Raw genomic sequence first — 14,988 nt, 5'->3', positions numbered from 1 at the left:
ACCTTTTAAGTAATTCACATTTTCTCAACGAAAAACGTCAAATCCATACTGAGTAAACAAGAGCTACCGTCGTGCGGGGTGACATTGGGCCTAGAGGGTAACATCGATCCCACGTATTCAATATAAGTCACAGAATCCGAAGATGGATGCAAAGTATCTTAGAATTATGTATTCTAGTAGTTTAGCACACAATATGCATTCTTTTTGTATTCTAAACGTGCGGAATAGTGGCCCAATGTCACCCAGCTTTGGCCCAATGACACCCCGCACGACGGTACTAGTAAACATTTTATAAATTTATTTGGAATATAAAAAAAACTTTACGATATGAGTGGTCCTAAGGCGACTTGAAAATCGATGTTTTCACTAAAAAATTATCATAATTTTATGTTATAATTTTGAGCGTTCATTCCGCTTGATTGAAGTCATTTATGAGATAGTCTTGTAACAAAAAATAAATAACTTTTGAATACTCCAAAAATACGTTCAAAATTGAAGGTGACCCATCTTGCCCCGCGGCCGTTTATATGGAGATTATATGGAATGTATCGCAAAAGAAAAATGGCTAAAAACCAGTTTATTTTTTATTTCCAATGAGAGTGAATAATTTTTCGATCAATGCCCCAAACTTTTGTATATTCACGCTGGTCATCTAACAAAATTATTAACATCATTAAAACATGAGTAATGCGCCCGAAAATGGCACTGACTTATCTTGCCCCGCGACCCATCTTGCCCCGCCCCACCCTATATTGTGAGGCAAGTACAATGATACACTATGCCCAGGGAGTCGAGAAAATTTCCCCGACCGGAACGAGAATCGAACTCGCCGTCTCCGGATTGGCGATCCATAGCCTTAATCACTAGGCTAACTGGAGACCCCGAAAACGTTATTCTGCTTAGATAGTACGAAAAGTCGGTACAAGAGTGTAAATCTAACTGAAAACACCAACTGCAAGCAAAAATATGAACTTATTTTTTCCAGAACACAAGTAAAATCTAAAATATAAATAAAAAAAATTTAAAAAATCTAAAATGTTACTCTGATTTTAAATTTTTTGATTGAAATCTCATAGTTTGAGAATCTATTTCAGAATGCAGACAATCCAATATTCTATGTATTCCGGACAAATGCCAATAATACAAAAATTTGAAGGGAATTAAGAAACCGAATTCCTAAAAACTCTGACGATTCTCTAGGAGGTATTTTTATATTGGAAAATGGTTTGCAATATCATTTGACATTTGTAAATTATAACATTTATTGCAATACGCACAAGCCTTCGCGACCCACCAAAAATAAATCCGCGACCCACCAGTGGGTCGCGACCCATAGTTTGAGAAACGCTGTTTTAGGGATTAGGTTGGATATTCTTTCAGCATATTCCCTCCAATACTTGCAGAACGTCCTGCACTAGTTAGTAGACGTATTATATCAGATTTTTTTGGCTTTCTTTTAAAAAACCTTCCTCAGTTTCCACTATTTTTTCGAATGATATTTGCCTACTGGATTTCTATAATGAATTCTACCGGGGTGGAGCGGACCTGGTGTGATGGTTAGAACACTTGACTATCACGCCGAGGACCTGGGATTGAATCCCACTCCCGACAAACTCACAAAATGTGAGTTCTTCCTTCGGAAGTAAAGCGTGGGTCTCGAGATGAACTAGCCTAGGGCTAAAAATCTCGTTAATACGGATAAAAAAAAAATTCTACCGGAATTACTTTAAAAATAATGTATTTTTTACCATAACATTCTTGAAAAAGACTTTCAGGGATGTTGCGAAAGGAGGAATACTTTAACAATTGAAAACTTTCAAACAATTTATCCAATGATCACTCCAGATATTTCTCCAAAAATTAGTATCTGGAATCCTCCTGGAATTTCTCCATGATTTCCACCAAAACTTTTCTCAGGAAATAAAAATAAGCTGCTCTGAGGATGTTATCAACTGTTTTCTTAGGAGATACTCTATCAATAATTACAGTAAATTTTCTAGATATTGCAAGAACTCCAGGAATTCCACCAGAAATTTCACATTGAGAATTATGAGCTTCTCGGAGCAATTCGGTGGAATTCGCAAATGGAATTTCCGCTTGGAATTCACAAAGATTTATTTTAGGCATAGGTTTCTTGAGTGATATAATAAATTTAACAAACATGTATCAGAAGGCCGGCTCCAGAGGCACGAAATAGAAAAACCACCCCACTGAAAAGTAGTGAATAGTCATTTATAAGAACGATGAAAAAATCAGCGAATTGAAAAAAAGAAATAGGGAAGGAATTTACACGTAAAACATGTAGTTATGTTAGTTTTAGGAACGTAACAATCTGTAAATTATACAAAGAGAGTTTTGTTTATCAGGGTAATTAATATGTGCTAAAAGCAACAATTCAAAGAACCGTGGTACCGTGATTTCGGGTGAAATTGATCAGTGGGGTGAAATTGATCGACGAGAGGTCAATTTTTATTTGTTAAAATAACGCTTTAAACTTTAAACAAATAGTGAAAAAGGGCCATCACCTTGCTCAAGGGTTATTGAATGATGAGTTTACATATTTTACAGCTAATTAGTTACATATTTCGGTATTAAAGTCAATATTTTCCGAAACTGCGTGTTAGGCGATCTTAATAGACACTTCCAAACTTTTGTTACCGTGATTGTATCACACATGTGATGAATATTCGAATGAATGTTCATAGCTGCCAAGTGTTCGCTAAACCCGATTTTGTCATCAAAAGTTCTATAAATATTGTAACTTATGCATAAAATTGCACTTTTTCGGAAGTACGATATTGATACACATAATTAGTAAGAAAATTGCATACTTTTAGGCGTTTTGTTTCGATTCATTAAACTTTAAACTTCAATAATTAAAAATGTAGTAAACTTGTAACAGTTTTGCATAGCTTTTCGCATTCTAGGGTGGTTAATTTAGATGAAAAAATAATTTTCAGCATTTACAAAGGCATTTCACTGACTGATCAATTTCACCCCTAAAGTAAAATTTTTGATTTTTTACTTAAAATGTTATTTATTGTAATAAAATGATTTGCTGTAAAATTTTCTACCTCTTTGACTGATGAAAACCATGGCCGTACTTGTTTTAAAGCATTGAATTTAACCATATCGACAAACATTCAAAAATTAGACGCAAAAAACGGCGAAAAGTGATCAATTTCACCCGAAATCACGGTATCATCTAAACATATTCATACTAAAGTTTTTTTTTTTCTAACACCCTAATCTATAATTTGAAGCCCCAAGCATTCTTAAAAAATGGGACATCCTAGTATACTCATAAATAAATTTAAAAAAAATCACTTACCTAGTTCCACACACGCAGGAAAGAATCCCATGAACCGGTTGCCACTGCCATTCCATTCTCCGTCACCCCTAAGCACGACACCCGGTTATCGTGTCCAGCCAGAATTCCTGCCCGTTCCGCCTTCATCGTGTCCCACACGTTGCAGTTGAAGTCATCGTACCCGGCCAACAGCAGTCGACCAGATTTGGAGAATGCTACCGAAGTGATACCACAGATGATGTTATCGTGCGAGTACATGGCCAGTTCCTGATCGGCACGAATGTCGAACAACCGGCAGGTGGCATCGTCGGAACCGGTGGCGAAAGCCTGACCACTCGGGAAGAACGCTACGGCATTGATGTCGCTCTCGTGGCCCGGGAATGTTTGCTTGCACTGACCCTCGCGAATGTCCCACAGTTTGGCAGTGGCGTCGCAGGCACCGGAGACAAACGTCTTACTTTGGGGGGCTAGCGAAAGGGCCATCACATCACCGGTGTGACCTTGGAAGGACGTAGATTGCTGGCCGGTTTCGATGTCCCACAGGGCACAGGACATATCGCCGGAGCTGGTGACGATTTGATTATCATCCAGGAATCTGCAACATGAAAGGTATCCGGTGTGGCCTCCCAGTTCCCGAGCAATCCGGACATTGCCCTCGCGAGTTTTGAGATTGTATATGGAACAAATGTTATCCAAACCACCGCAAGCAACGTAATTCCCGGACGGAGCGTACGCACACGTCATTACCCAGGAAGATCGCAGCGGAATCGCGTGAACCTTGTTGGTGGTGTGTGAATCCCATACTATCAGCTTTCCGTCCTGTGACGCAGACACCAGATACCGAGAGTCACTACCCCAGTGCATGGCGTAGATCTTGGCCAAGTGACCCCGCAGGGTACGTCTGGTTCGCAGCTGGATCCGCCCAACGGCCTCCAACTGACTGGTGGCCGCAAGGATTGATGTGTCACAAGCTGCCTTCCGTGCATCACGAATGGCATTTTTCAACTGCTCCGCCTCGGCTCGTAAGGCATCGATTTCATTCATTTTCTCCTGGTTTCCTCACGACACAAAAACTTCCCCAAAAATGTATTCACTTTCTGAGCCCTTGCCTTCCGATTATTCACTTTATTTTCCTGACTTAGCTAGCAGCTATGCTATTTTCTTCCAGTAGCTCTCCACGAGCCCCAATTAACAATCACCAGCGAGATCGAGAAAAACTCCACTAACACAATTATCACACACTAGGCTGGCTGACTGCGCGCATCAAGATGATCACCGAGTTTCGTCCATTAAGCCTGGTTTACATGGTTCAACTGAAACGAGCATTTCACTTGCCAACTCCTCAAATATATTCATTTGAAACGAATGATGTGTTTAGACTCAGCAAACGACTCGAACGGCCACTTGGATGCTCTTGAATGCATTTCAGTTGAAGCAAGTGTTTACATTGATCAATTCGCGCGGTGCGTAAGCAAACTGAATTGAATTCAGCTCATTTGACAGATAACTTGAATTCAACTCACATGAATCGCGGGTTCAGACGGGGCAAGTGAGATGATTTCGTTTGACTTGAACGTAAAAGTTCAACATGTTCAACTTTTGTTCAAGTCAAGTCAGTTGCTCAAATGAGATGAACGGTGGTGTTTACACGTTCAATTCGCATTCAATTGGACATTTTCAACTGACTGGAATCAAGTCACTTGCACCGTCTAAACCAGGCATTACTTCATCAGAAAGCACTGTTGCTATATATTTGCTGCTGCTGCTGCTCAAACACAATCACTATATCATCAGCACCATCATTGCTGGCATACCCAGGCGGAACAGGGGTGCTGATGTCGGTCTGTTCTCTGTCGATCGTGATCGCATTGTTGTCCCATTTGCATTTACACGGTGGATTTACCATATGATCATGAATTGCTTGTTTGAAGTTCTTACTTATTTTTTGTTAAATCATTCGGTAACATTAGTTACATTTAAGATAACATTTTTCAGGGTTTCTCAATTGGAACAGCGTGCCAGCTTATTAGAACTAGTTGTTCAATTTTCACCTCTACAAGGACCAATGTTTAGACCGAATGTGCTGTGTTGGTCACTTTAGCATTACTTTTTACGTTGTAGCTGAGTTGATCTAATTAAATTTTTGCAGTTATCTTCCCTTAGATACCTATGCCAGCCCTCGCTCATGCCATGTCTAAGTATGAAGCTATTTAAATAACACTTTTTAGCACTATGAATGTGTTCATATCCAATAGTAAACTATTCGTCTTCGAAATAGCATATTAATGTATATCATTAAATACAACAGTCTATACAGCAAATCATTTTTACTGGTAATCATCTACTGTCTATGATCGCATAACTGTCCCATATGGATAGGGAACCCAGCAAATATGAGACTGGCATGCGATCCTAAGCAGTAAAGGTAGTATGTTGTGTTTTTTGTTGTTGTCTTATTGCTAAATGTATTTAGCAATACATAATGTTGAATTTCAGCGAAATTACTTTACAACTCGTTAAGCTATGGAACAAGTTGAACAGGTGAACTGATCGTTGAAATGATTATTAAAACTAAAATTTTTAGTGTCAATGTTCAAAAAAATATTGACGAAATACGTCATGCCTGGTGGTGTACTACATTAGCTCTATAGAAGTGCGCATAGTATTTGATGAGTTAATAAATTCTCCGTTTCTGCGATGAGATTGAACGTGGATATTATGATTTCTTGACTGCTGTTTGAGCAGAAATACGAGTCACTATGTCGTTGAAGAGGCATGCAATAGAGAATGCCAAAACAGTGATCCAAAGTTTTACTGAAACAACAGTAAATTAGGCAGGAATTTATTATACTTACACTCTTGCTCTCACGTCATAAGAAAAGTGGAGTGTGCAACAATTGGCTCGGTTTTGGTCGTGCAACAATTGGCGAATTACCCTACAAGTAAGGAAAAGTTGGTATCAGTGTTGAAAAATTCATTTCGTCATATCTAAATTCAATCACCTACAGCTCATTTTAGAAGCTGAACCAGAGAATATGGTATATGAAAAACTTGTGCGGCTAGACTAATTCTGCAAGAAAGTCACGGAAAAACTGCTATTTTTCGAATATTTAAGGTAAATGTCACGGACTACCTTCGAAAAATCCCAATGATATTCACGGTGAATATCATTTGGCATTTTTCGAAGGTAGTCCGTGACATTTACCTTAAATATTCGAAAAATAGCAGTTTTTCCGTGACTTTCTTGAAGAATTGGTCTAGCCGCACAAGTTTTTCATATACCATATTCTCAGGTTCAGCTTCTAAAATGAGCTGTTGATGGTTGAATTTAGATATGACGAAATGAATTTTTCAGCACTGGTTGGTATATAACCTTTTACAGCGCTTAAGGTCCCATTAGACATGACAAATTTTTGTCCAAACAAGGCCAACAAATGACCAACACTACATAAATCATAGCAACCTTGGATGAATGTCGGACTTTAACGACAAATATTTGGCATAATGACAAACAGTGTAATGGCCCCTTTAGCCTTTTTCGTTTACCTAAGTGAACTGAAAGGCTATATGTTCACTCAAAAAATAATTTTCGATAGAAGGCTCGGAGGGTCAAATCACATATACCAATCAACTCAGCTCGACGAATTGAGATGATTGTCTGTATGTGTGTATGTATGTATGTCTGTGCGCAAAAAAAGTTCACTCACTTTTAAGGCACTTCCCATTAGTCGATTTTCCGGATTATAGCTCGAATCGAACCGGAATTTTACCGCATTGTTTTCTATTAAAAATGGTCCGGACCGGACAAGGCGTTCTGGAGTTATAAATAATTCTGTGATCAGGACCAGCACCGGTAGAACTGGCCGTAAATAAAACTGAACCAAGTCCCATCATGCTACACATCAAACTGCGGCGATTTTTGTAACCTTTAGCATGGTTGATGAATTTTGAGCGAAAATCAACAATGGGAACCGGAAATTTCACGATGTCACCCCAAAATTCAAGATGGCAACCTAATATTCAAGATGGCAGCCTAATACTAAAGATGACGGCTGTTTAATAGATTTTTTGACTCTAAAACCATGCATTATGGGGCGTATTTGGTATGTAGAAGATGTATGGAGTGCAAAAATGGTGACCAGAATATCCAAGATGGTGGTTTAAAATCCAAGATGGCGGCTCAAAATTCAAGATGGTTTCTGTTTAATGGAGTGTTAGGCTCTGAAACGAGACCAGTCAATACGTAGCTCGATATGGGGCCAAAACGGACCAGCTGCTGATTGGTTGATTTCATGCTATTAGAAAAAAGCAAAAACCATCCGACCGTTCCCGACCGCTTGTGTGCAGTGTTGTCAAAAGCGATTGTAAATACGGTTCGTATACATTTTCATTATGATGATAAAAGTGCGTTATAATAATGAAAGAGAAATTATTTCATATTCGTAATAATTAATTAAATGTATTGAGAATTTAACAAAAAATCAACATTCAATAACTGTTATTATGGAGATTGTTTCAACTGCTCGGGAGGGTGCTTTACCAAATCAATCCTACTCAAAATGAAGGATTGGAGCGTGGTTTGTTTTGTTCATTATTTTTTGTATTTTTGTTAGAATTGAGCACTTATAATAACACCAAAAGAAGGAAATGAATCGGTGCCTTCTCGCTTGCTTTCGATGATGAATTTGGGAGTGGTCGTATTTTGAACAACTTGATCTTGTTTTTTTTGCAGCTGATCCTACAAAAATATTTTGCTTAAATGAAAACTGAAGACGTTTCTTCTTGTCAACATGTAGACCTAATGTTTCACCAGGAAGCAGAGTTACAACATCTCAACGGCGACTATTTTGTTTGAAAATCATGATACGTGATCAATTTTGCAGATAATCTAGCTTTAGCGTTAAGGTATTTTTTTTTCAATGAATTATGTTTACAAATATCATTTAGAACTAATCTTTCATTAGTTTTGATTTACGAATACGCTATGGACAATCAATTATGGAAGTTAACTCCCTTTGCCCGTCCCCCCAAACTCATGACAAAATTTATGGGCACTTCTCATTTATGTTTCATACGGAAAAAACTTTGATCTTGAAGCAACATAAAATGTTTGGCAACACTAGCCCGAACGACGATCGAAGCGAAACGTAAATAAACAATAAACATTTTGGCAGAAAAGAATATCAATAAGAAGCCAGTTGTCCGGTCTCGTCTCAGGTTAGGCTCTAAGACCATGCAATACGGGTATATTTGGTATGAGCAAGATGTCCGGAATCCAAACATGGTGACCAGTATATCCAAAATGACGATCTGAAATCCAAGATTGCGGTCCCAAATTCAAGATGGCGGTGTTTAATGGAGGTTTAGGTCCGGAAACCATACAATATGGGTATATTTTGTATGGCGAAGATGTCCGGAGTTAAAAAATGGCAATCAGAATATCCAAGATGGCGGCTCAAAATTTAAGATGGCGGATGTTTAGTGGAGTTTTAAGCTCCAAAACTATGCAATATATATTCAAGATTGCGGCCTAAATTCCAAGGTGGTGCCTCCAAATTCTTCTTGGAATTTCTTAAGGAATACCTTCTGAGGTACTTCAGGAGTACCGAGATTTCTTCAAAATTTCCTTCCGAAATTTCTCTGGAATTTTATTCCCAGATTGCTTCAGGAATTCCTTCTAAGATTACCAAAGTAATTTTTCTTGAGATTCCTCCAGGCATTTCTTCCGTAGTTTCTGCACAAATTTATTCTAGCAACCCTGAAGGGTTTTCTTCCGTGATTCTTCGGAGAGCTCTATCTGAGATTCTTTTTGGGGTTTCTTCAGAAGTTCCAACAGAGATATTCCTTCTGAGATTTTTTAAAAGGTTTTATTTGAGATTTCTCAAGGATTTCCTTCTGACACTTCAAGGAATTTCTTTCGAGGTTTCTCAAGGAGTTTCAAGAACGCTCCAGGAATTCCATCCGAGATTCTACTAATAGTTTTTCTTGGAATGCATCAGAAGATCTTTTTCGACTTTCAGAACATATTTCTGGAAAATATTCTTGGAAATTCAAAAAAAAAAAAATTACCCGGGTTTTCTTCCGGGATTTCTCCTGGAGTTATTTCGAGGATTGCATCAAGAATTCTTTCCAAGATTCTTTCAGAAACTCCTTCCAAAATTACGTGGAAGATTACTTCCAGGAATTCCGTATGCGATTCCTCCCAGAGTTCTTCCTGGGATTTTTTCAGGAATTCTTTTTGAGATCCTTCCAGGAGTCCTACAAGAAATCATTTCAGTATTCCTCTGAAAAAACTTCTCCAGGATTCCTGTAGGAACTACTTCCGGGATTCTTTAACACTTTGAAGACGATTGATTGGTCACACTACTAGCCCAGTCGAGAAAACCAACCCTTCCAGGATTCTGAAACTGCTCAGGAAACTGCTTCAGGAATTTCTCCGGTAACTTCCTCTGGGCTTCTGTCAGGAGTTGCTTCTAGAATTTCTTCAGGAACTCCTTCATGGGTTCCCTCGGGAATCTCTTCTTGGAACCCTCCAGGAGTTTATTAAGGGATTCCTCCACGAGATTCTGAGAAATTCCTCTATCAGTTTTTGTTTATGGAATTCCTCATGAAGTTCCTACAGGGTTCCTTGGGGAAATGTTCCAATAATTTCTTTTGGTTTTTCTCCAACAGTTCCTTCCGGGTTTCCATTTTTTCAGGAATACCTTCTGGAAGTAAAAAAAAACTTTTGCAGACATTCCACATTACGAATTAAATCAAACCACCCATGAACAGATGGCAAAACTTTTTTAATCCGAATAGTAAACAACAAGACCACGAAAAGACTTAAAATATCTTAGAATCCGCGGCTTGGGTGATATAGGACACTGCATTGTTTTGATTTTGTATGGAATCCATGAATTTCTTTTAGGATTCTTCCAGATTATCCCAGATTTTTTTCCTAGGATTACTTTGGGCATTCCTTCTGTGATTTCCCCAGAAAATTATTCTAGGATTCCTCTAGAAGTTCCTTCTGATATTTCTCTCATTCCATCTGAGGTTCTCTTTTTTTGGCTTCTTCAGAAGCTTTCTCTAGAACTCTTCCAGGATTCCTTCTGAGATTCATTTTGGGACTTCGAGGGATTCTTTCCGAGATTAATGGGATCCTGCGGAATTGTTACCAAGATAATGTTAGGAAATCCTTTCGATATTCCGCCAGATTTTTTTTCCGATATTCTCTAAACAGTTTCATTTGGAATGTCTTTAAAGGTTTTTCTGGGATTTCCAGAAGGAATTCCTTGAAAAATGAAATCCGTGAATAAACTTGGCGAAAACCCAAAAGGAACTCCGGAGAGAAGTCCTTACAAAGCTGTCGGAGGAATTTGTTAAGAAATTGTTGGAACAATTCCTCAAGGAACTTCGCAAGGAACTACTTGAGTAATTCCATAAGAAAATGCCACAAAAACTCCTGGAGGTATACAGTTATTGACTCCTGGAGAATTTCCACCCCAGGAACATTTGGAAGAATTCCAGAATGGACTTCCGAAGCAATTCCCGAAGGAACAGAAAAGAGTTGCTAGAAATCCGCAGGAAATCTCGGAAGGAGTTCCCGGGGAAATTTTGGAAGGAATCCCCGGAGGATTCCCGGGAGCAGTTCTTAAAGCAATCCCGGAAGTTGTTCCTGAAAGAATCCAGGGAAAAAAATCCTGGTTTAATCCCGGAAGAAGTTCTTGGAGAAAGAATTCTCGGAGGAATTTCGAAAAGAATTGGAAGGATGCCTTGAAGGAATTCCTAGATTAATCTCGGAATTCCTAAAGAAATTTCTTGAGAAATCTCAGAACTTCTAGAATGTTTGGAAGTATTTTTCATGAAATTCCTGGAGGAGTCCTTAAGGAAGGAGTTCCTAAGGAAATTGTGGAATGAATATCTGAAGCAATCCAGAAAAGAACTTCTGGAGGAATCCCGGATGAAACCTCTGGTTGAATTCCTGCAGGGACCCCTCTGATGTATTCTCAAAATAAAATTCTTGTGGGATTCCAGAAAGAACTATATAAAAGGAAGCCGTAAGGGAACACCTGGAGGATATCTTAGGGAGAGCTTCTTAAGGAACTTGTGCTCATTCTGCGAATGGAGTGACGTGAGAAAAGTCGGAGTCGTATATCGAGGTGAGAAATCTCGACTCGAATGAGGTGACTCTCCATTTGATTTACACGGCGAGTCACTTCATTCGAGAGTGGATTCCTCATCTCGATATACGACTCCGACTTTTCTCACGTCACTCCATTCGCAGAATGAGCACAACTATAGAAGAAATTCATTAAGAAACCTCAAAAGAAATCTTTGGAAGAATTCCGCGGGAAGACTTTCAGGATGAATTTCAGATGGAACCTGTTTTTAGATCTCAGAAGAAATTCCAAGAAGAGTATCAGAGGGAACTTCAGAATCCTACATAATTTAGGAAAGGATTACATACGTAGGTGTCGATAGGGCAATGATTTGCACGGAAAAGGAAATCAAAACAAACAAAATATAACAAGAAGCATTATTATTTTTAAGCGTTTTTTAGCTTAAAGGGTGATACGGTCAAAATTTGGTCACACAATTTGTTTCATAACTTGAGACTGCGTACACCAAAACAGCTGATTTTTGGACCAGTATTGGTACATTATATGTAGCTTATACCATAAAATTTTCATCAAAATCGGTTTAGTATTTGCGGAGATATTGTGAATCCTGAAAACTGCAATTTTAAAATTTTGTACAAAGTGGATTAAAAAATAAGAACACATTTTTACTCTTTTTTTTTATAGAGCCAGAAATACTGAACCAATTTCAATGAAAATTTTTCTATGTGTAAAGTATACATATCAAAATGTTGTGTAAAAATTTCATTCAATTTGATTCAGCCGTTACAAAGTTATATTTGTTTAGGTGGTCAAATTTTGTCAAATTTTGTCGAGTCAAGTCAAATTTTGGTCACACATTTTTTTTCATAACTTTAGATTGCGTACACCAAAACAGCTGATTTTTGGATCAGTAATGGTACATTATATGTAGCTTATACCATAAAATTTTCATCAAAATCGGTCCAGTATTTGCGGAGATATTGTTGAACTCTGAGATTCGGAATTTTAAAATTTTGTGCAGAGAGGATTCATACATTTTTACTGTTTTATTTATAGAGCCAGAGATACTTAACCGATTTCAATGAAAATTTTTCTGTATGTGTAGTATACATATCAAAATGTTGTGTAAAAATTTCATTCAATTTGATCCAGCCGTTACAAAGTTATATTTGCTTAAGTGGCACCCGGTCAGTTTTTTTCATATTCAAACTGCTACAACTTTGAAAGTATTCATACAAAATGGCTCAAAATTTTACTAAGAACGTATTTTCATAATAGTACTATACTGTAAAATTTTGATAAAAATCGGAGCAGTATTGGTAGTTCTATAATCAAAATTGTGCTTTATTGACCTTAAATTTCCGAAAATTTACTATGGAGCGCCTTTGTACAAAATTTTAAAAAGGTAGGTCGATGGTTTTGTCTATATATCAACCAATACTCAATTGATTTTGATGAAAATTTTATGGTATAAGCTACATATAATGTAGCATTACTGGTCCAAAATTCAGCTGTTTTGGTGCACGCAGTCTAAAGTTATGAAAAAAATTGTGTGACCAAATTTTGACCGTATCACCCTTTAGACTGACTGTAGTGTATGGTTGCTTCTCCGTGATTGATCTGAACTGGTATCGGTTGCACTGAGATCCAACTGAATAAGGGACTGGGACACTCCACTTATTCTCGCAGCTCATACATTTTTTAATCAATACCGGCGTCGGCCAAGTCCTTTCAGTCATATGAGAAGGCAGAGGAATGTTAGTGTGATGGTTGATGCTACTAGAAACCGAGAGTACTTCTGCGTCCCCACAACCAACACGGATGAGGTATTTGTTAGTAGGGTAGAATGTTAGATCTGGGACTCTTTTTTGATCGGTGATGCGACCCATAGATGGGGGATATATTTTGGTGATAGTATTGTTTGATTACAGCAGAAGCGGCACAGTTCGTTTGGTTGCCAATTCGAATTCCTAGACTAAAACAAGCAATGAATGGAGTAGTAATGACTGTGAATAAGAAGATAATCAGCGATTGGAATCTTTTGTTTCAGTCTTTATGTAAATATGTATCTCGTATTAACAATTCAGCACAGCTAGCGGGCTGGTATCTCTTCTAAAAACTAATTTATATTATTCTTCAAGGACATGTTCAAAACCAGTTACCACGTTACAATTATTAATAATGATATCAGCAAATAGGACACACATGCGATCACCGTCAGACTATTCTCCTCTTTCTTGATCACAATCATCATCGTCATCGCCCGCACCCGCTTCAACAGATGCTGTTGTCTTCTTCATGTACGTTGTCGTCAGCCGTCGTCATTGAAATTTCCGCTCCGCACACTTTCCCCTCTCACATCGAGCGTCGCGCTTCCCCTACACCCCCGCACAACACTTCCTTCTTCGTCTTGTCGTGTTCACCGACGACTACGACGACGAACGACTGACTGGCTTACTACGACCACTAACAAATTGACGGGCGACGACAATGATGATTCCAATTCACTCTGCCTCAACCCTCCCGAAACGAGCTAAATATGCAATGAAACGCACAAATTCTGCAATCGTGTGCCTCGGTTCAACAGAGTTCCGCCCGTCGAAAGTGGCCCAACTTCCGGCCGTGCACTTTGCACCAATTTTCGAAACCGTTTCCGACGCGAAAGTGGAGAAATTTTCTACTTGAAAACAGAGCACAAGAATTTCCTCACACACGACACGACACCTACTGGCGCAGTAGGCTACTGCTCGCTCATTCACTTGTTGCTGCTGCTGGACTGGCCTGCTGGCTCAGAGGTATTTTTCATCGAATCGAAGGCGAACCGACCGCGACCGTGTTCTTCTCACTCACTTCACTAATGCTGCTGGCCAATGAGAGTATATTACAGGTGGGGAAGAAGAAGAGATGGCTATGTATTAGTAACGAAAGAAAAATGTAAACACAAAAAGTGACGTCACTATTTGACACGTGTTCTTATGGGAGCCCGCTTTGCTTGTAGTAGTGACATGTTTTGCACCAGACATGGATCTCACGCATACGCAATATCTTCTTCCCCACCTTTATTAGACTCTCATTGGCTGCTGGCTGCTTCTCAGGCCTCAGTGCTTGCTCGTCGTCGCTATATTTGCATTTAATTACGAACGATTGCCTCCATTGGTTTTCGTGCAGTGATGATAATATGGTGGAGAAACAGTGCGAATGCGGCACCCCCTACACACAATTTCAGCTAGCAGCACAAAACAGCCAACAAGATATAAAACACTAAAAGCTAATGATTATGATGGGAAAAATGGATGATCGCACTCGTACTAACAACAAACGAAATTATTGAATGCGGCGAGTCGAACGAAAACCGCAGCGCGCAGACTGATTACGGTTGTTGTTTCGACGCACTCATGGCACTCACACAGTCAAGCCGAGCCCGCTAATCCGACGAGGCCGACGACGGTGTCTTGTAACGGTAGGTGTGTCTGATTGTAGAGCCAGACTGATTGTTGTATGAATGGGCACGAACACACTCTTCTGGAGCAACGCACGAAAAGCAAACCCGAAGCAACGGATGGCGAACTGGTG

The 14,988-nt window shown here is 38.9% G+C and overlaps 1 protein-coding gene across 1 annotated transcript; it reads right to left on the bottom strand.

Annotated features, from left to right (window-relative positions):
* Positions 1 to 3,301: 3,301 nt before the first annotated feature.
* Positions 3,302 to 4,623, bottom strand: LOC109621924 (guanine nucleotide-binding protein subunit beta-1). The gene has a single exon (XM_062843757.1). The coding sequence runs from the start codon at positions 4,352 to 4,354 to the stop codon at positions 3,332 to 3,334; it is 1,023 nt and encodes a 340-aa protein (XP_062699741.1). The 5' UTR covers positions 4,355 to 4,623; the 3' UTR covers positions 3,302 to 3,331.
* Positions 4,624 to 14,988: the final 10,365 nt, after the last annotated feature.

The sequence above is a fragment of the Aedes albopictus genome, unplaced genomic scaffold, assembly GCF_035046485.1.
Source record: "Aedes albopictus strain Foshan unplaced genomic scaffold, AalbF5 HiC_scaffold_503, whole genome shotgun sequence".
Taxonomy (NCBI): Eukaryota; Metazoa; Arthropoda; class Insecta; order Diptera; family Culicidae; genus Aedes; species Aedes albopictus.
Note: the sequence above shows the minus strand (reverse complement) of the source record. Positions and strands in the feature narration are given on the sequence as shown.

Coding starts and splice junctions, on each gene's coding strand:
- LOC109621924 (XM_062843757.1), bottom strand. CDS start 4,354: ATGAATGAAATCGATGCCTTACGAGCCGAGGCGGAGCAGTTGAAAAAT.